At 54.1% G+C, this 25,250-nt stretch overlaps 5 protein-coding genes and 1 non-coding gene across 6 annotated transcripts; 1 reads left to right on the top strand and 5 right to left on the bottom strand.

The window, feature by feature from the left end:
- Window positions 1–933: 933 nt before the first annotated feature.
- Window positions 934–1,045, bottom strand: HRG_12089. Its single transcript has one exon. It is a non-coding gene; the product is annotated as a tRNA-Phe (tRNA).
- Window positions 1,046–1,728: 683 nt separating this feature from the next.
- On the bottom strand, window positions 1,729–2,546 carry HRG_05268 (SNO glutamine amidotransferase family domain-containing protein; the record flags this gene model as incomplete). The annotated part of the gene is made up of 2 exons (XM_044863739.1): window positions 1,729–2,194; window positions 2,257–2,546. The coding sequence occupies 2 exons, from the start codon at window positions 2,544–2,546 to the stop codon at window positions 1,729–1,731; spliced, it is 756 nt and encodes a 251-aa protein (XP_044720271.1).
- Window positions 2,547–3,994: 1,448 nt separating this feature from the next.
- On the top strand, window positions 3,995–4,933 carry HRG_05267 (SOR/SNZ family domain-containing protein; the record flags this gene model as incomplete). Its single annotated transcript, XM_044863738.1, has 1 exon — window positions 3,995–4,933. One exon carries the CDS (start codon window positions 3,995–3,997, stop codon window positions 4,931–4,933), a length of 939 nt encoding a protein of 312 aa, XP_044720270.1.
- A 4,238-nt stretch (window positions 4,934–9,171) lies between these two features.
- Window positions 9,172–10,256, bottom strand: HRG_05266 (BTB/POZ domain-containing protein; the record flags this gene model as incomplete). Its single annotated transcript, XM_044863737.1, has 3 exons — window positions 9,172–9,847; window positions 9,893–10,032; window positions 10,095–10,256. The coding sequence occupies 3 exons, from the start codon at window positions 10,254–10,256 to the stop codon at window positions 9,172–9,174; spliced, it is 978 nt and encodes a 325-aa protein (XP_044720269.1).
- A 10,645-nt stretch (window positions 10,257–20,901) lies between these two features.
- Window positions 20,902–21,684, bottom strand: HRG_05265 (integrase core domain-containing protein; the record flags this gene model as incomplete). The annotated part of the gene is made up of 4 exons (XM_044863736.1): window positions 20,902–21,060; window positions 21,109–21,226; window positions 21,311–21,411; window positions 21,490–21,684. The coding sequence occupies 4 exons, from the start codon at window positions 21,682–21,684 to the stop codon at window positions 20,902–20,904; spliced, it is 573 nt and encodes a 190-aa protein (XP_044720268.1).
- Window positions 21,685–21,847: 163 nt separating this feature from the next.
- On the bottom strand, window positions 21,848–23,062 carry HRG_05264 (reverse transcriptase (RNA-dependent DNA polymerase) domain-containing protein; the record flags this gene model as incomplete). Its single annotated transcript, XM_044863735.1, has 3 exons — window positions 21,848–22,891; window positions 22,958–22,985; window positions 23,046–23,062. The coding sequence occupies 3 exons, from the start codon at window positions 23,060–23,062 to the stop codon at window positions 21,848–21,850; spliced, it is 1,089 nt and encodes a 362-aa protein (XP_044720267.1).
- Window positions 23,063–25,250: the final 2,188 nt, after the last annotated feature.

Raw genomic sequence — 25,250 nt, 5'->3', positions numbered from 1 at the left:
AAGAGTGCTGGCCGCTCCACCGAGGCCTCATTGAACACGGAAGCAAATTATCCTTGGTACAAGCATCTTGGTACAAGCATCTTGGTACAAGCATCTTGGTACAAGCATCTTGGTACAAGCATCTTGGTACAAGCAACATCGAGGAGGTGGACCAGCGGCAGCAGTACACTAACATCAACGCATCGGCCGCTCCCTTCTCTCGATCCCGGTACCGCCGGCGAGGGACGCTGTGACGGCTCTTCTTGGCTCTACTTGAATGGCCGGGGAGGCCGGCCGTGTTTTGCTTCCACTCCCCTCTTCGGCGCCTTGCTCGGTGGCTCTTGTCATGCGCCCGCTTCTGCATGACGACCATGATGCAAGCATTGAATGCAGGGAAAGGGAAATGAACAAGCAGACTGGGGAAACCAGTATGAAAATTAAACCCCCCAAAAAAAGGAGGAAACGGGGACCGATCAGAGAAGAAAGGGGCGCCCCGTGGGAATGCCGGGCCCGTTCGCCGGGCACAGCCAGCCCACACGGCTTCTGCCAAGCGGTCGCTACCGAGAGCGCAGAAGGAAAAGGCACGGCGTCGAGGTTCCAGAAACACGGCGAGCCTTGGCTGCCAAGCCTCCGTCTACCTATTTGGAATCACGATCGCCTCTCTCCCTCTCTGGCTAGAGGAGTCTGTTTAACTCGGACACTCTGTCTGTTGAAGTCCTTCCTGGCTGCACCGGTTCTTGACTCAGGACTGACCGTCGTCACACAGCCGTTGCAGGGATCGTCATCTTCCACGCAACCTTCCATGCACACCAAGGTCGCCTCATCTGTAATCGGGATGACTTGTCAAAAAGAAAAGTCGCGTTAACCAGCCCAGACTTGTTCCAGAAATACACAGAATAAATTGGACGTGCGGAATGTAGGCCCGGAGAAGCCAGCGCAACCAAAAAACTTGAGTGCGGTCAATGTGGATCGAACACATGACCTTCAGATAACAGATGGATTGGATCCACACTGAGGATTGAAGTGATACTTCAGTCTGACGCTCTCCCAACTGAGCTATGCCCGCTTTGTTGAAAACATGACAATATGTTTTCATATATATCCGAACAATCATAGCTTGCGCCCAGACCCAAACTCGCGGCCTGCTTCCAAGCTCCTAGCTGCCACCCTGAGCTGGCTGATATCCCTCGGCTGGTATGTCACTAGCAGCGCCATGCTCTCTTTTAGAAAATTCCAAGCTTTAGTAGCACGCCAGTCCAAAGGCCAGCAGGCTAACTAACGCCCACTGAACCAAGCCCAGCAAGTCTGTGCCCGAGGACGTTCGTCTCAGCCTGGCTACCCTGAAGCCACGTATTTGGCCAGATGGTGCGCTCTGCGATGCAAGCCGTGCATGCGGCTGCCGTCAATGGGATGGCATGTGAGCTGTTTACTTATTTTTTTGAGATGCTCGGTTTTATGTCACCTAATGGTCGAATGATATGCTCCTGTTGATGGACGGTAAATGCTTGCCCACTTTCCATAGCCCTTTCACTCTCATTTTTAGCATGCGATTTATAACCTCGACGCGAAATCTGATTGCTGACGATGAGACGCCCAAAGTAAAACAGCACGCAGTAGAAAGGACAGCATCCAAACATGTACGGTCTAGTTTCCAGGCAAATCCTGCCCGTCTATATGCAAACCCCAGACTCCAGCGGTCATGCATCGTGTCTCCCAAACAGCCAACCCTCCCATGCTACCTTCAACGGTCTACCGCAGCCGCAGAATCTCGCGCAACCACCAGACGTGGATGCGCGCATCCGGCGTCAGCTCAGGGTGAAAGCTTGTTCCGAGGACATTACCCTGGCGCACGGCAATGACGTCCCCCGAGGCATCCTTGGTGCTCGCCCGGGAGACGCCGGCCTTCATCTTATCGACGCGGCCGGGCAGGGTGGCCAGGACGGTGACGGGGGCGCCGGGTAGCACCTCCTCGACGACCGGGGCGCGGATGAAGACGCCCGGGAACGGGGGCGGGGGGGCAAAAGCGTCGGCGGCGGCCAGAAAGGGCAGGTCGAGGCGGGCCTCGAAGCTCTCGATCTGGCGGCCAAAGTGGTTGCGGTGGACGCGGACGCCGAGGCCGCCAATGAGTTCCTGGCCGCCTTTTTTGGTGGCGTTGGCCTGCTCGGAGAGGAGGATGAGGCCGGCACAGGTGCCCCAGGTGGGCTTCTTCTGGGTCCTTTGGAGTGTCAGTGCCGGCGAGGGTCACATGTTGCTCAGAGGCGACGAGTTTCAGCCTACTTGACAAAGTCCCTCAGCGGCTCAAGGAGGCCCGACTGGGCGGCTACAAAGGAAATGGTGGTGCTTTCGCCACCGGGGATGATGAGGCCGTCGCAACGGGCCAGCTCGGCCGGGGTTCGGACCTCGAGGGCCTCAAAGGACAATGGCGTCGAGGTCTTGACGAGGTCGGCGGCGGTACGCAAGAGGTTAAGGTGCTCGGCGAAGCCTCCCTGAAGGGCGAGGACGCCAACGGTGAGGGTGGCGGCGGCGGGCCCGTCGTCGGACGAGGCCAGCCGGGACTGGGCGGTCATGAAGAGCGACTTGCTTTGGTGATGGCGAGGGCGATGGCGATGGCGCGTTGCGTGGTGACGAGGCGATAAGTATGGAGTCGGTGAGGGAACGGGTTGGTTGGTCCGGGACTCGGGGTTGGCCGGGCTGTTTGATCCGAGCCGAGGGGAGTCAGACCGGCATGCGGCGGGCAAAAATCCTCGGAGGTGACAGTGCAGGATGGCTTGCATCCGGGGTCCGGAGGCGGAGGCGATTACTAATTACATTGACAAATCCGCTGTACTGTCCCGGATACAGAATAGGTACTACAGTACATAAACGAATGGAAGAGATTGAAGAGCGCATGTACAGAAACATATATGAATCGAAATGGTAGCAATATAGAGAGGGGTTGCATGGCAAAAGGCCGAGTCAAGCAGACGCAAACGGGCTTCGGAGACAAGACCAGCGAGAGCGATGGGATGGCGGTCCGTCTTCGGAGGATGACTTGCAGGCAAAAGGCAGGGTCCAGGCCTGGCAACCAGGGTTCTGTCCGAGGTGGGGTTCCAGAATGTCACGTCGAGCCGTGTACGGAGCACAAAGCAAGGCACATCGAGTCGATGATGGTAGGGTGCGGTGGCGAGTCGGTCACGCCAGATCGATGATTTGGATTCTGGCAACAGCTTCTCGATCTGCTGCTTCTCCTTTGGACCTGGCCTGCCTGTTCTGTACAGCACAGTAAGTTACAGTACAGGACAGTACAGTACATGCATGTCCTCTGCGCCCTTGTGCACCACAGCAACCCGCTGCAGCAAATGCCGACCCTGGCCGTGGCAGCGACCCGATGATTGCCGTCGCCACAGACGCCATGTCGGTCGGTACATGATGTCGAGGTGGGGGGTACAAGCCCTGCCCCCGGGCTTTCCTGCGTCAGGCGGGGTACCCGGAGAGGCCACCCGCGTGTACGTACGTACCCAGACTCTTGGGAGCAGTGGGGAAGGCACGACTGGAAATTTTTTCCGCAAGAACTTTCCCGTGGTAATGGGAAATATACCTCAGAGTACCGAGCAAGTGCTGGCGGATACTCACGTACAGAGGTACCCATACATGGGAGCCCGGCTTCGGCATCCGTCTTCCGCCATCGTCGCCTCTCTCGCCCCGGACGCTCTTTTCTTGCCCCTCCATCTCTTGCAATTACCATTCTTACCATTCTTTCCATACTTTCCAGTCATCATCCACCCTGCGCCGTCACGATACAGGAACAAGCAGGGAGCAAAGCTCCTCCATACGCAGGGAAAAGATCCAAACCTCCAACAGTCTCGGTACGGACGGACCTACAGCTCGGTTGCCCGGCCGTGACTGTCTGAGGGCTGACTCACTCTCCTCGCAGCCGCATCCCGGCTCCGACATACACCGCGGTCCATATAAACCACGGCCATATCTCCACCTCGTCCAACGCTCTCCGTCCCCTCGAGCATCTCCCGCAGCCAACATGACCCACGACGCTTCCAACGGCTCCAACGGCGATGCCGCGGCCGCCAAGCCCTCGTCCCTCTCCGTCAAGGCCGGCCTCGCCCAGATGCTCAAGGGCGGCGTCATCATGGACGTCACCACGGCTGAGCAGGCCCGCATTGCCGAGGAGGCCGGCGCCTGCGCCGTCATGGCCCTCGAGCGCGTCCCTGCCGACATCCGCAAGGACGGCGGCGTCGCCCGCATGTCGGACCCGGCCGTCATCCGCGAGATCCAGGACGCCGTCACCATCCCCGTCATGGCAAAGGCCCGCATCGGCCACTTTGTCGAGTGCCAGATCCTCGAGGCTCTTGGCGTCGACTACATTGACGAGAGCGAGGTTTTGACCCCTGCCGACCATGAGAGCCACGTCGAAAAGAGCCCCTTTTCCGCCCCCTTTGTCTGCGGCTGCCGCAACCTCGGCGAGGCCCTGCGCCGCATTGCCGAGGGCGCCGCCATGATCCGCACAAAGGGTGAGGCCGGCACCGGCGACGTCGTCGAGGCCGTCCGCCACATGAAGACGGTTAACCGTCAGATCGCCCAGGCCAGGGCCGCCCTGGCCGAGGGCGGCATGGTCCGCATCCGGGAGCTCGCCCGGGAGCTCGAGGTCGACGCAGAACTGCTGCGCCAGACGGCCGAGCTGGGCCGCCTGCCCGTCGTCAACTTCGCCGCCGGCGGTGTCGCCACCCCCGCCGACGCCGCTCTCATGATGCAGCTCGGATGCGACGGCGTCTTTGTCGGCAGTGGCATCTTCAAGTCGGGTGACCCGGCCAAGCGCGCCAAGGCCATTGTCAAAGCCACCACCCACTTCAAGGACCCCAAGGTCCTGGCCGAGTGCAGCACTGGCCTGGGCGAGGCCATGGTGGGCATCAACTGCGACAGCATGAAGCCCGAGGAGAAGCTGGCCGGTCGTGGCTGGTAGCGAGCGGAACGAGGCAGAAAGATTCACCACCGATTAAACGAGGCAGAGATGAGCATGCCAGCGACACCTCGAGACAACGACGATCCGTCTCGACTTGTCCTCAACTCCACTCGACGTTTGTACGCTTGAGCAGAAGAGAGGACGGAAAGAAGACTCCGTAAGCCGGCATTGTCCGGCTACGACAAGGCGCTCCACACGTCTTTTGGCTTTTGCACGTTAGATGGTTTGGTTATGCGCGGGCGCCTAGCTGCAAGGGCCTTCAACACTTTTTGGCATATCCTGATGTGTATCCGGAGGGGAATGGATGCTTTGGGGTGGCGAGGAAACCATATCGCGCCATGTAGATTACTGCTCAAGTCCCTGGTCTCATTAGCGGTTCCAATACTTGCTTGTTATAGAAGAGACACGTTTCTGCGTAACGACTGCCAGTGGATTACATGCAAGACATTGCTGCGAACGAGATGGGCTTACGTGCATACATGTGCCTCTACATGTGCATCGAGCATGTGTCCCCGGGCGGCCCGAAATAGAAACGGGAGTTTTGTGTCTATCCCGGGGAGGCAGGCTGGAAGCACAAGAGTATATGCATGTGTATGTATGAAGTGACGGCGCAGAGAGACATGGCACACGTGTAGCGAATGACAGACGGATGCCAAGATTCGAGGTCGGGATGCATGAGTACCGGTATCACGGCTGCTGATGGCTCCGGGGCCGGTATTTCAATCTCGTCTTTTCTTTTTCCTCACCCGTGCCGCGCCAAACGACGGTTTCTAACCTTGAAAAGAGCGGGCGACGTAGACCGTTGGCAACTTGGCCTTGTGAGCGGCAAACAGACGCTTCAGCCGGCCATCCTCTTCTTCTGCACTCTGTACATGTACCAGAGTCCCCGTCTTTTTTTCTTCAGATATTTTATCGTTTCGCAGGAGTCGAGGGGGCGTCGTCCACTTGATTGCTGGGGCTTCTCGCTTGTCTTCTCGTTGACTGGCTTGTGTGGAAAGAGGGTCGCGGTTCTCACACGGCTGCTTCGAAGAGCTGGCGTTTCGATTCTCACGACCCGCCATGTTTTTTTTTGGATTGGTTTCCAGACACTCTTGTTTTTGTTTGAAGGGGGGAAAAGACTTGTCTTGTCATTATGGCCCGAAAGTAGCCCTTCTGCAGAGCCACCGCAGACTCTGTGAGCAGCATCGAGCGCTGCCCGCTTTGAAGGCCTCCAAGGAACGTCGCAATCTCGGGGGGAAAGCCCATATTCCATGCTAGGGCGCTTCGTGTAACATCTACATGTTTTTTTGGGGCAGGGGATTTCAAATCTTTGACCGTTTTGCTCCAAGAGCCCAGCCCGTTGGCCGGTGGCAGGTGTGATACTCTGCCGTCATCCGTGGCTGCTGTTTCCATGCTGAATGTACCGTTTGCATGACCGGAGAAGTAAGTGAGAGGGTGGAGAGCAGTTTGATCCGGACGATATTGTCTCGGTGGTCGACTTGCTGCGGCTTCCCTGGTGCAGCCCTGAGCAGCGGGAGCTGGGGGCCTGTTTCGAGCATGATCCACTGCCGTGGTTGTTCATCAGCCCCAACAGCCCGGGCAACCCGAGGTGCAGTGCCCGGGCTCGCAGGTCGGTGCTACCAGCCATTAATGTATCAGCTCAGGCGTCTATACTGAGGCGGGGCGAGGAGGGAAATCAAAAGCATAAGACAGGACTGACCACGGCAGCATTCCGCAGCGAGACGCAAGAAAGGTCGACAGGCCGAAGGCGCTTGGCTCAAGTATCGGTCGTGGCTTCTGTTTCGATTCGCCATCCTGATGCCCAGGCTACGTGGGCAACGGAGGTGGCGCCTGTGATGGTGAGAGCGACCTGGGAAAGTACCCCCCGAGCTTGACTATCAGTGAGGAGACTGGAGCGAGAGGAGCCATACCCTGGCCTGGGTCTCAAAAGACCTCGGGTTTGTGCATGAGGAGCGCGTTTTGCTGACTAGCACAGCTTCGTTTCCCTTTCTAGCCCCGATGTTCCTTTAGAGAGGCTTTCGACAGTCGCCCTCTCCCCCCTTTCGAGTCTTGGTATGTCTTGCCAGGCGTGGCATTGCTGGTGCGTCTGGAAGACTCCAAGGGGCAGAATTGCTGTGATTCTTGGTGGTTTTTACTGTGTCGGTCTCAGTGGTTACCAGGGACCGATTCTGCAGTGGGTAGAAGCTGCGGCAAATCGTTACGGCACGGGGCAGCACAAAGGCTGAGTCCATAACATAATCCACCAATGGCTTTGGGCCCTGGCCTGACCTCTGGCCAGGTTCATGTCTTTTTGTTTCTATCTTTGATTCTCGCCAAGCAGCCGAGCTCGTGCAGCCGGCTGGCCTTCTTTTGCCCCCCCTCTCCCCTCCCCTCCCTTTTTTTCAAATTCTGGTCTTTCTTGACATCGACGATCACTGACATGTTGCTCTAGGCAGTCCCACCAGCTTCCCGAGTCCTAGAGCTCTACCGGTCTTGACGCCCGTCTTCGTTTTACGCCGCTTTGCGTTTCTCCAACGCCAGCTCTTCGTCTTACCTACCTCAGCCCGTTCGTGCTGCAACCAACAAATTCCAATGGAGACGAGCCACAGCCGGAGACACCCGTTATCGTCGTCATCACCCGCAAGTCCTCTCTTGCGGGTGTTTCAAGCATTCACCCAAGTCCACAAGCTTCGAGCTCAGCGCCAGCCCTGCGACACTAGGCCCAGCTCCAGCAACTGGCGGCCCTCGGCCGACCGAGCCAAGTATGCATCTCGACCAACGGGCATACGAATAAGAGTACACGTCTCAACAGGAGTCATCGGCAATTGGAATACGAAGAGACCGGGTCGTGGATGAGGACTGGAACGCACCATCGCATGGCCCCCACTGCAGGCGATTCTTGGGCCACTGTCTTGTCAAGACTCTGGCAATAAGAGATCATAGATCTCACAAACGGCTACAGGCCCAATTTCTCTCAGAAATATCGGCATGGGTCAATTTGCACTGCATTTATACATACCCATCCGTCCACTCCAGGTTTCTCTCCCCCTTTCCCCTTACCCGGACCCGCCGGCGGAATCCCATCTTCCGCGACGGGCTCAAACAACATCATTGATACTGAATTTCCTTTGAACTGCAGAGAAGCTATCCCCGTCGACGCTGAGTAGTTTCAGAGGCCTTAGAAAGCTCCTGAATTTGATTCGAGGGTTGGAGAACACGATCATCTTACTCGCGGGCTTGACCCTTTCAAAATATTGAAGCATGCAACGGTATTATCAGGACAACCTAATGCATTTGAATCTCCGCCGCACCATCACCGCTTACTATTCGTCCAGGGTTGCTGAGTTTGAAACACCGGATAGACAACTGTCCTTCATGGCTGGAGCCACAAACAGCACAAATCAAAGCACACCAAGCCTTGCCTACACACGGCTCAGCACGGAGAGTTTATAATTTTTGCAATGGATACTTCTAAGAATAGCTTCTGTCCATATATATTCTATTCAAAGATGGTATTTGAGCCCGGATTATCATTACCGCATATAGTTCAGAAGTTGCCGGAGGATTTGTTGTTTCCTAGTCTTGGCGTATCTCCCCAAATCTAGTCAAGGTCGTCCATTCTCGACATCAGACAGAAGGGGCCTGCCCAGGGGTATGTAGTCAGAGGATTTGGTTCTTGTTTTTTAACTTGCATGAATTAACGTTTCTTCTATATCTTCGCATGCATGCTTGCAGGTATTAATAGCATATACTTCTAGCCGAGAGCCGTCTATTTACGAGGATACACGGGATTATCTGCAAGCGGGCACGCGTAGCTCAGCTTTCCATCTACACATTCCCGAGGAGTCGTCACAGTAGATGATGACCGACAAGTTCGAATGCCAGTACAAATGGGACGAACAAATAAAACTCAACGTTGAATTATTGGGCGCAGGGAAGGAACTGAAAGAAAACTTGACGTGTCATGCTGCTTTATGGAGGAAGCTCAAGGGGGGACCAGACGTGCCTGGGGTGATGCTCATGACGCAGCCGCTTCTCAAAGCCAGGAAAGAGCCGTGATAATTCAATCCCTCCAGAGATTCAGCAGCTCTCAAGTACTAATTTCGAGAGTCAAGGACTGACCTGAAAATCCGCAAAGAATAAGCACTCGTGAAATTCTTTTTGTTCGACTACCTTTAGCTAACGGAGAAACTCATCTGCTACGATGTGTTAATATCGTAGCACCTTGCTCTACCCCATTGATTGCCGCCCAATTCGCGTCAATCTTTGTGCTTGCACTTGCACCCCTGGCAACGAAGGACACGCTCCTCTGGATCGATATAGCACCCGAACACAGAGTCGCAGTTCACGTTTCTGCAACGTCTTGTCTTTCGCAAGGTTTGAAGGCACCGGTCGAACGCGGATTTCTCGGCGCTCTTTTCCATCGTCATCACCTGGTATGCAGAAGCCTCGATGGCCAAGCGCGATTCGAGACTCTGAACTTGAAGCTTAGTTTGCTGCAATTCCTCACCTAGGCCCCGGATCTTTTCATCGCAGTATCTCAACACCTTGAGCGAAAAATCCGTGATGGGCTTGAGACTCTTGAACTCGTACGTGCCAACGAGAGCCGAAATGTTTTCCGCAGTCGCTGACGCTAGGATCTCCAGCAGCTCGTTGTCTCCCGTCCACTCCAGTGCTTCTTGGGTCATTGTAGGAAGACTTGAAACCCAAGTCTTGTCTTTGCCCTGTAGATCAATAATCCGTTTGATCTTCGAGTCCGCCAGCGACACAAGGGCATCGATTGCGTAGTAGTCGCCGATGCAGTTGACATGAACGTGATGAATGAGGGACGCGGCAGTGGCGGCTGTCGGCAGCGACGGCTCAAATTGAGCAAACGAGTCGGGATTTTTCCCATTTGGCGAAGCATTAGTTACTGTGCTGTCAGTCTCCGAAGCCCTAATTGTCGGAATAATCCATATACCTTTTCCATGACTACCATGCCTGTCTGCAGCACCGTCTGGCATAGGAGCTTCATGCAGATGCTCGGAGGCGTCGTAATCGCCAGAGTACATAAACTTTACCAGCTGCTTGACGGTTTCGGTATGGAACTTGTCCATGTTGATGACGTATTTGTGTGATTCCTGCATTTCCAAGTCAGTCAAAGGATCGAAATAGCTTTGAGCTCCGAGCACAGCAAACACACCTCAAAGCCCCCTTGGACGGCAGCTTTTATGACCGGCGACTGGGCGCAGACAATAGCCTTGTGGACTTTGAAGTCCTTCCCTTTGCAAGTAAACTTCAGATCACTGAAGTCGCCCGACAGCATCATACGGGTCAGAGCTGGAGTGAGGTTCTCGGCCGCCATCGCGAAAAGCTGTTTCTGACGCTCTCAATTCAGGGAAACGCGGATTCGGAGAAGAGCTGTGCGAATTGCGTCTGGGTACTGGAGTGGACACTGCACGTTGTGGTTGCAGCTGCTGGATCGATGTCGGGTCAAAGAGCGTGACTGACCGGGCTCGACTGGGACGGGTGGTAAGAAAAAGGGGAGAGGGGGTAAAATTGAGGATCAACACGAAGTTGATTCAAGTACCCGAAGGGATGCAGTGAATTCCGTGGCGAGATTCTTGCTGCAGCTATCATTGCGGAGTGAATGTCGCAGCAACTCGGCACCCTGTAACAGCCATCTAGCGGCTATAGTCACCAGTACTGAATCCACAATCCCATTCATAGTATTTTTGCTCAAACGGAGCCTTTGCAGCATCAACAGGGGGTAATTTCGTTTCACTGACCCGGAAAGGTCACACAACGTAAACGATTCGCCCCTCCTCAACAATGCCCTCATTCCGCGTGTTTCTGAGGCGGTCCGTTTGTTTGATAACGACTGCTTTCCGGAAGCATCGGTTTGAATCCCAGGTGGAACGGCATCTTGACTACCACCGGCAGCCGAGAGGCACAACGACAAGAATGGCTGTTGAATGCTGACCAGCAAAGCATTGCTATGACCATGGCACGATAGTGCTGTATCTTCAGCCAGATGCAGTTGAGAGGCATCAGCACCAAAAACAACAGCGGATTGCAAGTATGACTGAATTCAATTGTGCCATTAAACTTATTTTCCTTTCTTACCAACGCCAAGCAGAGTGACTGTAGAACTTTGGAAGAGGGGCCAAGACAAAAGAACACGGTTGAAGGCAAAGTAAACGCGCATGAAGTGTGTGCTGATTTCTTGTGTTTGCATCTTTTATGCTCCAAACAATCTCAACCCCTTTTCCATGCTCTTTCACCCTAAGACCTGTCCATGTGTAGATGTTCGTTTCGTTTCGCTCGCTTGCTCGCTTGGTACGAAGACGTGACTGATAATCCCGGTGTGTAAAAACGAATTAGCATGCTTCCAAAACGTGAAAAGCGGTAAAAGAGAAAGAAAAAGAAGAAGGCACGCCTATTTGCACTCATATTGCCTTTTACGCGCGTTCATCTCCAACTCGAAACAACAGACGAGCAAGCCCGCCTGTGCTTCGTGAGTTTTCCCCCGTAGGGGTCCCATGGATCGATGCAGAAATGGTTTTTAATCATTGTGCATGCATGCTTTGAGAAGGAGACAGTGGACTTACCAAATAACCTGGAGATGGCATTGAGCCGTGGAAATCCGATCACTAGCGAAGTAAGCAAGAACCGAAGAGTAGGAAAAAGAAGACGAAAAACAAGAGCAGTCCTGTTTTCCCTCAGATGTTCTTTTCATGGATTGCTCCTGTCATGCCCGCTCAAACTCCGGGCGGGCAAGGCCCGCCCAGGTTTGTGAGCTCTCCCAAAAGGGATGCTTTCGGATACAGAGCAGAGTGTTCATCATCATTGGGAGACATGCCGTCAAAGAGACCAAGAAACTTACCAAATAGTCTGGAGATGGCGCCAATGACACCGAGGGATCCTGTGCATGTAATCAACGATGTTAGCAAAGTTTTCAACCCCAAAGAGAAAGCAGAGGAAGACAAAGACATGAGCAGTTCTGTTTGAACTCATAGCATAGCGTTTTTCACTCATCTCGAGCTCGAAACGCGAGGTGACCAGGAAAGCCCAACCCGCCTGCGCTTCATTGAGCTCTCCCCAAAGGGGAACGGATCGGATACAGAGAAGATTTTGGTAATAATCATTTGCAGAAGTGCCTTGTGCGAGAAACCAAGAGAGAATTGACTTTCCAAATGTTCTGGAGATGAAGGCAATCCCACCACCGCGGGAGGAAGCATGCTAAGGCATCAGGAGTGCTGAGAGAAAAAAGCTTGCAAGTTTGCAAAAAAGGTTCCAAAAATTGAGTGTGTATCAGGCTTCAGTGTCTCTGCCCCTCAGCAACAGCCTCATCGGGGTCTGGACAGCTGAAGTCATCATGTACTTGTATGGTCTCGGACATGCTTGAGCGTCCTTGACCTCGATGTGGTCGAAGAAGATGGGACTTGGTCCCCCGAAGGATCGTGTGAGCTCGAGAAAAGGCGTAGTGTCGGTCGTGTGGTTATTCAATCGATCCGCCGCGTCGTGGGAGGGAGGATGAATCGACACCTGTGGCATTGTCAGCAGATGAACAAAAACTCAAAGAACCAGGAGCGATGAGTTATTGAATTCAGTCAATCACGAGGCGACTGGAAGTTGTCATGGTCGATCGGTCGTGTGGTTGGAAAAGTGGTTATTCAATCGATCGATCGGCCGCGTCGGGGAGGGAGGTGAAGTACATCTGTTGACACCTATGGCATGGTCGGCATATGGACAACTCAGAGAAGCAGGAGGGGGTTTTTATTGAAGTCAATCAGTCGCGAGGAGACTGAAGGTTGTAAAAGTCGATTGTTTGTGTGGTTGGAAAGTGGTTATTCAATCGATCGATCGGCCGGCCGTGTCGTGCGGAAGGAAGGAGATCCGTTGAACCTGTTGCATGGTTAGCAAACGAACGACTCAAAGTTTCAAGGGGAGTGAGGGGAATGGTTATTGAAGTCAATCAGTCGCGAGAAGACTGGAACTTGTCGGTCATGTTGCCGGAGAAGTGGTTATTCGGTCGATCGGCCGCGTCGTGGGAAAGGCGAGATGGAGTCAATCTGTTGAATCCTGTGACGTGGTTAGCAAATGAACACCTCAAATTTCAAAGGGATCGAGGAAATAGTTATTGAGTCAATCTGTCGGGAGAAGAAGTCGTCGTGGAAACCGGTTGCGTTGCGAGGAGACTCGTGCGAATCGATCGGTTGCGTTGAGGGGAAGCCACAGGTTAGCATCAGAGTTCCAGAGAAAGAAGGGCAAAAATAAAGAAGAAGGAAGTGAGAGGAACAAACTTACCGTTGAGCTTCCGCCCATCTCGCCTCTTGCCGCAAGGAGAATCGAAGGATTTGGGGAGGCTCACGGTTAGTATGATCAGAGCTCAAAGACGGAAGTGGCAGGAAAGCTTACCGTCGACCATTGAGCCACCCTCACGCCCCAAAAGGAGTCGATGTAGGGAAGTAAACGGTTAGTATGATCAGAGCTCAAAGGCTGAAGAGGCGGGAAAGCGTACCGTTGAGTATTGAGCCATCAATGCCCGGCAAAGACAAGAGCAGCAAAATCAGAGCTCAAAGACGAGACATAGAGGCGAGCGTACCTATAACCATTCACCCGCTTCACAAAAATGAGTCGGCCGATGAAGGGATGAGCGCGGTTAGTATGATCAGAGCTCAAAAGCCGAAGAGATGGGGAAGCGTACCGTTGAGTGTTGAGCCTTGAGCCATCGATGCCTCGCAAAGAAGAAGAGCACGATCAGAGCTCAGAGACTATAGAGAGAGGGTAGAGCGTACCGTTGACCTTTCATCCGCTTCACAAAAAAGAGTCGGCCGATGAAGAGATGTGCGCGGTTAGTATGATCAGAGCTCAAAAATCAAGAGATGGGAGCCAGCGTACCGTTGACCATAGAGCTGTCGATGGCTCGCAAAGAGGAGAAGATCATGGTCAGCATGATCAGAGCCCAGGGATCAAGAGATGCGGGAAAGCGTACCGTTGGCTGTCGAACAATCGCCGCTGGCTCGCAAAGAGGTCGACAAAATGTGGGGAGAAACGCGGTTAGTATGATCAGAGCCCAAAGAATCAGGAGATGGGGGCCAGCGTACCGTTGACTTTTCAGTCACAATCGCCTCGTGTTCCGGAAAAATAGTCGAGCAGATCAGGGATAAGACGCGGTTAGTATGATCAGAGCTCAACGAATACAGGAGGAGGGGAAAGCGTACCGTCAAGTTTACGGCCACAACCGCCTCCAGGAGCGAGAAACAGACAGGTTAACATCAGAGCAGAAGAGAAAGCAGAAGCAGAAAAGAAAACGTACCGTTGACCTCTCGGTCGGCCTAAGCTCTCGCCTTGAAGACAAGTGAGTTGCATGTTGTCAAAGTCGCTCGGTCGTCAAAGACACACCTTTGCCCTCCCCGTCACCCCCGCCTCTCGCCTTGGAGAAGAGCGAATTGTAAATGTTGGAGTCGGTCGGTCGGAGTCGGTCGGTCGAGGTCGTGGTCTTGGAAGCGTCGAGTCAAAGTCGGTTTGGCATTGTGGAAAAAACGAGGTTAGTAATTGAACCAGACAACCAGAAGGAATGAAGGAAGGACTCACCGCTGGCTTTTTAGTCAATCTGACTTGTCGCTCTGGACAGTGTCGAGTTGTTGTCAAAGTCGATTGATGTCGGTCGCGTTATGACGAAAGTCGAGTCGAAGTCAACGAGCGAGCAGTTGGAGAAGAGACAGATTAGCATCAGAGAACAAGAACTGGGAACTGGGGAGCACTCACCGCTGGCTTTCCAGCCACCATCGCTTCTGACCTGATGTGTTGTTATCGAGATCGATCGTTCGTGCTGGGAGAGACCGGCCTGTGGGAAAAGAAAAAAGTCATCCAAGTTCTCGAGTTCATGATGAGAGAGAGACAGAAACTTGCCTTGACCAACCACCCGCCCGCTCAGGGATATTGGACTCAAAAAAAAAGAGTCAAATGTTAGCCGCCCACCCACCCGCTCCGAGGAGCATTGGATCTGTGAGAGAAGTCAGCATCTGTCCTGAAAAAGGGGGGAGGGGCTTACAGATTCCCGCCCGCCCGCTCCTTGAAGCCATGGACTCAAAAAAAAAGAGTCAAGTGTTAGCCGCCCACCCACCCGCTCCGAGGAGCATTGGATCTGTGGGAGAAGTCAGCATATGTTATGCTCAAAGGGGAGGACTCACAATTGCCCGCCCGCCCGCTCCTTGAAGCCATAGAACCTGTGAGAAAAGTCAGCGTCTGTTTTGCTCAAAGAGGGAGACTCACATTTGGCCGCCCGCCCACCCGCTAAGAGCATGAACCTGTGAGAAGAGGGAAGTCAGCATCTGTCTTGCAAAAGGGGAGGGACTCACTGTTGCCCGCCCGCCCGCTCCTTGAAGCCATGAGAACCTGTGATGAGAGAAGTTAGAATCTGTTTTGCCAAGGAAAGGGACTCACCTGTTGCCCGCCCACCCTCCCACTGGAAGAGCTTGACACTGGAGATGTCAGTGAATGGCCGCCCACCCACCCGCTCCGTGGAGCCAAAAAAAACCTGTGGAGAGAAGTTAGTATCTGTTCTGCCAAGGGGGGGGACTCACCTGTTGCCCACCCACCCTCCCACTTGGAGAGAGTTGCCTGCTTCTGCGTCAGCCAAATGGAAGAAGGACACTCACCTTGGTGCCCACCTTCCCTCCCACTGGAAGAGTGCTGCCTGCTTCTACGTCAGCCAAAGAGGAGAGGGAGACTCACCTCCAAGGCCCATCACTCCGAACAAGAATTTGCCAAAAGAGCACACAAATGAAAATCAAAAGACAAGAGCATACAAAATTTGATACTGAAAATCGAAGACTGGAAAAAAACATGGATGACAAAAGGAAAAGGACCGGGGAGCTTCATCAGACTGGGTGCGTGCCACACAGACTCTGGAGTCTGTGTTTGGGCGCGTCTTGGAGGTCTCATCACGCGAAGCTCGGGCGGTCATGGTGGAAAGAGTCAAGTCAGCGTTCATGAGCAGGAAAACATGCAGAGGTTTGGAGGAAACTTAGCTCTGGATTGGGCACCCAGACGAGGTCAGGTCGCTAGCAGTCGAACAAGTCAGCGGTCACGATCGGAAAAAATGTAAGAGTCGAGCGAGACTTAGCTCTGGATTGTGATCTCGAACTGTCTATGGATTCAGACACGAAGAAGTCAGTGAAGGAACAAGCACTGCAGACAGACAAAGGAAGGAGAGAGAGAGAGAGACTCAGCTTGTTGCAAAAAATGTCGAGGAAAAAATTGGCCCACCCACTAACCCGCTTGAAGCGCCTTGAGATCGAGAGGATCTGGGACAATGATGAGTTAGCCAATGGCCACATCAGACAAGGGGAGGAAAGGAGGGGGGAATGATGAAGCTCAGCTTGATATCGATCAAGTCGGAATGGCCCGCCCGCTAACCCGCTTAAAGCGCCTTGAGAGAAGAAGTGCCGACCGAGGTGGGCAAGGAAGGAGGTGTCCTGAAGAGGATGTCGATGTGACAAAGCCATTAGCCAGCTGCCACTTGACGAGTGTGTGAAGGGATGTGGAAAGGAAAGAGTGAAGTGAATGTGTTGGAGGATGAAGAAGAGGAAGAAGGAAATGAGGGGAAGCTTGAGAGTGTCAGGCCTGGGCCTGTTCAGCAAAAGACCAAGTCGAAGATGGTCAGTTGCTGTTCATGTGCGAGCCATGAAGATGATGAAGAGGAAAGAGGAAGAAAAGAGGAAGAGGTTTGGGGGGGAGCGGCGAGGTATTTATACTCTGGGGGGGGAGGAAGTGATGCCTGAGGGAACAGGCGACGACGAACGGATGCCTGAGGTGGCAGGCGACGACGAGCAGCTGTCAATGGGATGGAACGCGCACGATGGCTTCGCCGCCAACTTCCTTGGCAGGCGGGCCAATGGCTGCGTGTTGTTCGGGTGTGCAGTGATGCATAGACGAGCAAGAGTGGGGCCCCCTGGACGTCATGGGGGATGCTTCACGTCTCGGGGCAACGTGTACATGGTCCCTGGCGAGATGAGTTCAGGCCAGGGAGTACCCCTCGGGGGGGGCTGTGGACGTGTTTGCCTGTGTTTTGGCTGGGCGAGCCTATGCTCCTCCTCCCGAGGGTACCTGGGCCCAGGAGTTGCTGCGTGCCTCGTCCTGTTCCCTTTGCTCGCCTCCCCGGCCCCCTTTTCACACTAGCTTTGCTCCGTGGAAGTGTCGAGAACAGGTGCCAGCTGCAATCACAGCCCATTGCCACGAGGCATTTGCGCCAACCACCCCAACAGGTCATGAGCCCATCACGCCAGGCTCGTAGAGGGGAGGGAGGCAGCCCTCGGTGATGCCCAGCAAGCAGGCTTCGTGATGCTTGAACAAGTTGCCCAAAGGGCCATTCACTACAGTAGCCCCTTTCTTGTAGACCATCAGTAGATAGTCACCGTGCTTGACTCTGTAGAAGCTCCTCCTCGTGCAGGTGCAGCACTTGTTGCGGCAAGTTTGATTTTCCTAGGCTCAGGAGGGAGCCCACGACGAAAATAGTGGCCTCACCTTGCTGCCAGTCCACCACTGTTGCGCCTCGACGCATTTTGTAGTCACTAAAAGCTTCCCCCGGAGCTGTAGACTCGTTAATGCTCAGGGCAGCCTCCTGGAGCAGGGGGAAGAAGTACCAGAAGCTCGTAAAACTACGTGGTAACGCGTCGGTAGACTCTGGATCGCTGGCGTGGAGGTTTGCCTGGCACCCAGCAATGCATCGTGGAAAAGCCCTTGCTCAGAAGAGCCTGTCTACTATGGCCCCCTGAGCTTACTTCCTCGAGAAAAGTAGCATCATCACTAGAGTCACCGTGTTGGAGCGTGGGATCCTCGAGTGGCAGGCGCGACCGAGCGACCAGGGCTGCGAGAACGCACATCCCAGAGCCGCAAAACACCACAGGTAGGCACTCGTCAAGATGCTGGAGAGGAGATCATCGCAGCCAGGGTAGAAATCATACAGACGACGCGAGAGGCTACATATGGATTGCTTCAAACTGCGAGACTGGGGCCAAGGGGCACATCTACATCTTGGCTGGGGATATTCCCCGGTGGGCACAATCTGGGGAATCCTTGAGGATCCGCGGCAAGGTCCAGGGCTGGAGGCTGCCGGTATGAGCCTAGAGGCACTTCAGGTGCGTTACAGAGGGCTCAGGAACAGATCTACGGACGAAGGCTCAAAGAGCAGAGCATCCATCAAATGTATTGAAGCTTCGTATTTCCATCTCCAACATTCCACGGCCGGCGTGTTGTGCTGTTCATCTTCGTGAAGCCTACGAGGACGCAGTTCCACCAGCTCTGAAGTTTGTCTTGGCTCCCGGTATCCCCCTTGTTTCTCAATTTGCAGCCTCCTCTTTCCCCAGACGCGGCTGGACATTGTATTGAATCGATCGTGGGCAGGAAATCGTGCCGAAATCGAACGGCGGGAGCTCGGACTCAGCACTTTGCACTAGCAGGGCCATTGTTGGATGGCAAGGTCGAAACTTCAGTCGACAAGAAGCGAGTACCAAGGCGAGTCTTGGCCTCGTCGGTGCTGGCAAATCGCGTTTCTTTGGCGTCGACAAAATGGGGGGTAAGATGGTGCTTTCGTCTCCAAGCCCAGAGCGTTGACCAGAAAAATGAAAAGCAAAGAGAGACGCTGAATCAAGCATCAATGGCAGGCCACCAAACTGGCTGAAACACCCGTCGAGTGATTCAATGCTGCAGAATAGCGGGAGCCCTGATTGTCCGTCGCCTTGGGATGGCCGGCGGTGGCTGTACCCCAGCTCCTCCTCGACCATTCTCCTTGCTCGCTTGGGAAGCATTGTGAAGAGAAGTCTGGACAAGTACGGTTCTCTAGAGCTTGTAGATCAAATTGCATGAAGAAAATATCCCTTGTCTTAATCATGGGCGCCGTGAGCTGGCCGCGAGCAGTTTGCAAGCTGCCCGCGTGCCTGGCGTTTACCTGGCTCAGGGGCCGAGCGCTGTAATTTCCTCCCCTGCAGGTCGGGCATGGCTCTACTCAAGAGACGAAAACTGTCAGGCTGTTCCATGAAGCTTCTCACGGGCCAACTGTCAATTTGGAAGTTGCCCTCGTAGAAAAGGGGTGAGGGGATTTGTCTCGTCACAGGGCCGTCTGAAATTCCTGGTAGAAGGAGACTGGTAAGAGCTGTTGTGACCAGAGACTCTTCCTTGTCATCGCTGCACGACCCTGCTCTTCGGCTACCCACAGCAGTACTTGCTCACGTTTGTCCAAGACGGCCTTGACAAGCGGCACTGGGAGAGCACGTCACAATCTGAAAGCATCCGCCTGGCCTTGATCAGGGCCAAACACGCCTCCTTGCGCTCTGGATACCACTACGGAGTCTGGCAGGGGTGGCCTGGGAGAAGGCACTCGACCAAAGTATGTGTCGCTCCCTCCATGTCCCGATCACGTCCAGAGGCAGTTCTTGTGACTGGAAGCGACCGAAACCGCCGAAAATCGACGAACGATCCAAAGAGCAACGCCAGGTCAGTAATACTTCATGACAGCGCCTCCAAAGGCTGCTACAGAGACTAGAGAGAGATGCTCTCGCAGACAGAAATCAAAGTGCGGCGGCTTTGTTGATTTTCCAGCAGAAAAGCCGACTGGGTCGCCCCCTTCCACTTGACGGCTTCCCAACGGCCGATGGGAAGAAGCCAGAATAAGAACTTGAGAAATTAGAGGCAGCAGAGTCCGCGGCTGGGCACTTTTCGGTCGAGCCAGCCCTCTGGCCTGCTCCAGTCTGCAGGCCTACTCCAGTTTACAGGCTGGAAGCAAGGTACGCACTGAAGCCCATCTTTCCTCGCCATTACCAAGTTCGCTCTCTCCCTTTGGAGCCAGATTACCAGATGCTAACATGGCCTCTCGGTGGTCCAGGCTCGACTCTACGCTTGCTCCTCGAGAGCCACGACTTCCATGCTGTGAAAGGCTGGCCCGGAGTTTATTCAACAAGCAGGTGCCTAGGTGTTGTCTATCTAGAGCTAAGGAGGAAAAGAAGCTGAACTCGAGGCGTAGCCTCGAGTGCGAGCTTATATTGCCCTTCTCGGAATGTTCTCGCAGCTTCTGGGTCCGCGGGCCGGCCGGTGTTGCCACCGGAGCACGACCCACCGGACCCGGTACAACCGGGTCCACCAGCCGGGCACAGCCCGTGACATTACCCCTTGTCCCCTCCGACCAGGTCGGCGTCTGCGGGGTTCTTGCGTTCCTGCCAGCGTCTCGTACCTCTCCTAGGGCCATCATTGGTCTTGATTGGCCCGTACTTGTCCTCGAATGCCTTCATCGCAATTGTTCCTTGCAACCACTCAACTGGCTCCCAAGTCGGCTCTGCGTAGCCCGTCCATCGCACTAGTGCTTGCCTGAATTCCCTCGTCCGCGCTTCTTCCATCTCGCGCAGAGGATCTCGTCGACATCCACAGATCCGTGCCGGACTCATCTTGTACCGGTGGTGGCTGTGCGTCATCTACCTTTGGCCAGGAGCCGGATCTTGATGCGCCCGCCGCAAAGGTCAACATGAAATCGCGGGTAAATTGAGCCACGAACATCGAGCTCAACAACGTGCGAACTAATTACCTTCGTGACTGTGTACTTGTGATGCAGCCAGTCGAGCTTCTTGCACGGTCGTGGCGATCTGTAGTTTGCCATCGAGAGCCACACCTTGTCACCAACTTCAAATCGCTCCGCAGGCTGTCGCTTTGCGTTGGCAGCCTCTTCTTGTTGTTGCTGTGAGGAGGCCATCACTGCTTGCATGTACTCATTGACCTCCTGCAGGCGACTGAGTAGGCTATCAGCTCTGCTTTCCTCTCTATGCCTCGGTGGCTCTTCCGATTCCTCGACGCTGATGGGATCGACGTGGTAACCATGCTCAGCGAAAAAGGGGCTGATCTTGGTCGCTGCGGATTCACGATTGTTGAGTGCCAGCTGCGCGGCAGGGAGCAGTTCTCCCAGTCGTCCTGCACGTACGACACGTAGGCTCTCAGGTAGGCCTCGATCTCCTGGTTCATTCTCTCTGGCCTCCGTCCGTCTGAGGATGATAGGCCGTGCTCAATTTCTGCGTGACACCTGCAAGACGGCAGAACCTCTTCCAGAACCTACTTAGCCAGTTGCTCCCGCGGTCGCTGACGATGGACCGTGGCATTCCGTGAAATCGGTAATGACACTGGAGAAAACGGTTTGCACACGGCTCAGCTTCCATGTTGTCCATCACCTCGAGGGTCACAGCCTTTGTCAGTCTGTCCACAATCACCCACAGGTACCTTGCCTTGCTCGGTCCAGTAGGCGGCAGATCTGTGATGAAGTCCATGGACAAATGGCTTCGGGTCGATCTGGAATCGGCAGAGGCTTGAGAAATCCCTTTCGACTGGCGCCAGATGTGTGCTCTGCCGCAGGTGTCGCAATTGGCTACGTACCGGCGAACCAGCTGGGACTGCCCAGGCCAGTAGAATCGCCGAGCCACAATAGCCAGCGTACCTTCCCTGCCGGGATGACCGGTCGCAACAGAGTCATGCGACTGCTGCACAATGCGGGTTCTCAACTGGTCTTTCTCAGCTTCCTCCTGGTTACCCTCCTCTCCGGATCCACCCGGCACCCAAATACGGTCTCTGAATGTCAGCCTTTTGCCTGCGTCGATCGCACATTCTGAAATCTGGATCTTCAGGCCCAGCGAGGGCGGGAAGGCACGCTCGCGATCGCGGACTGCCTTATAGGCTGCCCGGAATATCGAGTCCTTCGCCACCGTTTCGTCCCAGAGTTGCTGCAGGTCCGCTACCTCGAAGACCTTCATCTTCGGCAGGGTGGATGCCTCTGAACAGTCAGAACTCATCGCGTTGATACATGCTCTTGTCGATGATGGAATGGCACTATCCGGTATCAACTGTATCATTCTTCCTTGTTCCCGCTCGTCGTCAATGCCCTGTGGCTTGTCTTGTTCACGGCGGGACAACGCATCAGGCACGACAGCCTCGCTTCCCGGTCGATACTCGAGCTTGAAGTCGAACTGGGACAATTCGGCAACGGCTCTGCCGTTCCGTGAGCTTCTGGCGTGTCATGAAATACTCCAGGTTGCGGTGATCGGTAAGGATTGTAAATGGGCCGCAGCTCCTAAGTTCGGCGTTCCAGTTGTCGAGACATCTCATGATGGCAAGCATCTCCTTGTCGTGAATGGGATAGTTGTACTCCGCTGGCGAAAGTCGCTTCGAGAAGAAGGCGCATGCGTGTCGACGTCCATCTGGGCCTTCCTGCGACAGGACGCCTCCCAATGCGTAGCCTGAGCAATCCGTCTCCAAAAAGGTCGGGAGGCTCGGGTCCCACTGCTTGAGCACCGGTGACTCGCAAAATCGTCGCTTCAGCTCCTGAAACGCCTCGTTCTCCGCTCGTCCCCAATGAAAGGCAGTTCCTTTCTTAAGCAGGGCATCCAGAGACTGCGTGATCTTGGCATAGTCGGGGATGAAGATCCGGTAATAGTTGGCGAAGCCCAGAAAGCTTCTGACACCCTTCACCGTGGTCGGGGCCTCCCATTCGCGGATGGCGCGCTGCTTTTCGGGGTCGCAGGCGATTCCTTTCCCTGCGTTGACGATGAACCCAAGGTATTTGACCTCTTGTACCGAAAACTCGCACTTCGCTGGGTCTAGGTGCAGCCCAGCGTCGGCGAGTGCTTGGAGAACTCGTCGCACCTTAGCCTCATGATCCGCCTTCGAACCGCTCGAGTAGATCAGTACATCATCCAGGTACGCTGTGACAAAGTCGTCCAGCCATTCGCGCAATACACTGTTCATGTATCGTTGGAATGATGCCGGGGCGCCGCTCAGGCCGAAAGGGCACACGAGCCACTCGTAGAGCCCAAACCTCGTGCGAAATGCAGTCTTTCCCTCATGTCCCGGAGCCATGCGGATCTTATGGAAAGCGGCCACCACGTCCAACTTGGTGAACCACTTAGCCTTGGCCAGATTCTGCAGGGTCTCCGCGATGAGGGGCAGTGGGTATCGGTCGCGCTTGGTGATTGCATTCAGCGCTCGGTAGTCGCAACAAAATCGCAGCCCTCCATTCGGCTTCCGCACGAACAGCACCGGCGCGGCAGCCGCTGAGCTACTCGCTCGGATGAATCCTCTGTCCAGCAGGTCTTTCAGGGTCTTTCGCAAGACCAACAGCTCTTCTCGTGACATGTTGTAGAGTGGGCCCCACGGAAGGGGTGGCTCGTTGCCGTTCTTGTCAGGCTGCAGGTTGACTTCATGATCCACACCCGGTCGATGTGGCGTAGGGGTGATAGACGAAGGTGAATTTTTTGAAGATTTTGAATGAAGGATGAATCAAATGAATTGAATTTTTTGGATCTTGATTCAAAATCTTCAAGCTCCAATTTTCGCGATTCAAGTTGGGTTTGGGCCAATTCAGGCCATTCATGAATAGTTTGAAGGAATCCCCTAAACGAAGTGAATTTGGTGTGTACCTAAGCGATTGCAAAGATACCTCGAAAACGCCAATAAGTAGTATATGGTTTTATAGCCTTCTGGGAAGTCTCTCGATAATCTCGAATATTACAAAAATTAACTTACATAAATACTGATCCGCCCGTCCTAGGCAAATGGACCGAAAATAAGCACTTTCAAAAGCTCTGCCGAATCCTCAAAATATATCGGTCCAACGCGTTCGAATCCGCGATTGTACACAGTTACACACTTGTAGAGCCTCAATCCTCCGAAGCCTCCATTGTATCTGGACAGGGGGTTGATATCGCAGACTTATCGGCTTGGGAGGCAGGAGGTTTGGGGGGTAGGAGGTTCGGCGGGAGCCTCGGTAGTAGCCTCGGTGGGAACTTCCGCCGGAGCAGGGGGTTGAGGAGGAGGATTCTCGCCTGAACGCAGATTAGCATATACACAAACAATGAGGGTATATTCACACCATCTACCAGCTTGCCCGGAAATTGGAATGTGGTCTGGTCTTCAAATAATAGAGCGTGCCGTTGTTGGCGGCGTTGTCTCCCGTAATGGCGAGAAGCTTTGGCTTGAGCCTGAGCTCCTCAAGTGTCTTCTCAACTATCTCGTGTTTGCCAGTGTGAGATTTTTGAGCTCGATAAACTCAATAACCTCCTCTCTCCTCAAACTCCGGCGTAATCCAGTGCGTAATAATGGCGAAAATAGGCACCGATTCGGTGCTGTCCAGATATCAAGGGTGAGCGAGATGGTAGCACAATTGTACTGAAGCTCGATCTTCAGCTTCTCTCTGCGTTCCACAAAGTCTGTGTAGATGTGATTGCGTAAGGTTATACGGCTCCTGTACACACAGGTTGTATTGTGAGCCAAGAACATCTCTTGGAAAGCAGGAGTCTCAAGTTCTCAACAACAGAGAAGGGTTGTCGGTGTTTTACAAACCACTGGCGGATAGACTCCTTTGCCGTGAGCCTTGCTCTTTGCCTGGGTCGACCGCTCCATGCATCTACCTCTGTATAATCTCCTCCACCAATGGCGCGGCCGTATCCATTGATTCGACCGTGGTGAGACTCCTTCGTAATACTGTGGGATTTTAAATGGTCTCCCATGCCAGAGGTAACCCCTCGGCGGTTCGATTCAAGGACCTGGAATATCTTCCGAAGAGTAGAAGGATTTTGAAGGCACTCTATACAAGTCCACCGGAACTCTTGGAAGATCTTCGGCCCATCCTTATCCTCTGAGTAAAAGCTTCTGTCTATGGCTTCCCTCTGCATGTACCAATAAACGTGGCTATTCTTGTCTCTCTTCTTGCGAACATGCTTCTGTTTGTTGTCGGCCCACTTCTTGATAAGTCTGGCTTTCTCTGCGAGCGTCATGTGACTACCGGTACTGTTCAATGGCGGCTCTGATGTATCCGCGTCAGGCATGTCATCATCTGACTCACAGTCAGGATGGCCCGGGGGCGCGCAGATAATTGTATCTTCGCCAGTCGGAGGGGACGAAGGAGCCGGAGTTGTGCTAGGATCAGGGCGCGCGCGCGCGGGATTCTGAGGGTTGAATTGAGGGCGTTCAATGCGGGCATAACTCTGCGTTGGCAATTTACGCCGGGTCCTAGGAGCAAAGAAATTCGCTGCGGCAGCTGTTTTCGATTCAGCAGGGGCCATACTATGTATCATGTTATAATTAGCTATCGGTTGGACAGTAATGAAGTTTTACCTGGTCTAGGCTAAAAGGCTCGAGAATGGACGTGAGACAGGTAGTCGGGACGACACCAAATAACCCACAATAAAGTATAACGGAGTCGAGGTTGAACGGGTGGGATAGGTCGTCGGGCAGGACGTTGATTCGGGGGCCGACCCGAAGCCGCTGTCGGAAACATCGAAGCAGGAATTAGGCGAGATCGTCGTAAAATAATGTCGTGACA

This window comes from Hirsutella rhossiliensis, assembly GCF_020360975.1.
Source record: "Hirsutella rhossiliensis strain HR02 chromosome Unknown scaffold00005, whole genome shotgun sequence".
Classification (NCBI taxonomy): domain Eukaryota; kingdom Fungi; phylum Ascomycota; class Sordariomycetes; order Hypocreales; family Ophiocordycipitaceae; genus Hirsutella; species Hirsutella rhossiliensis.
The sequence above is the reverse complement of the archived record's forward strand: the minus strand, read 5'-3'. Positions and strand labels throughout refer to the sequence as shown.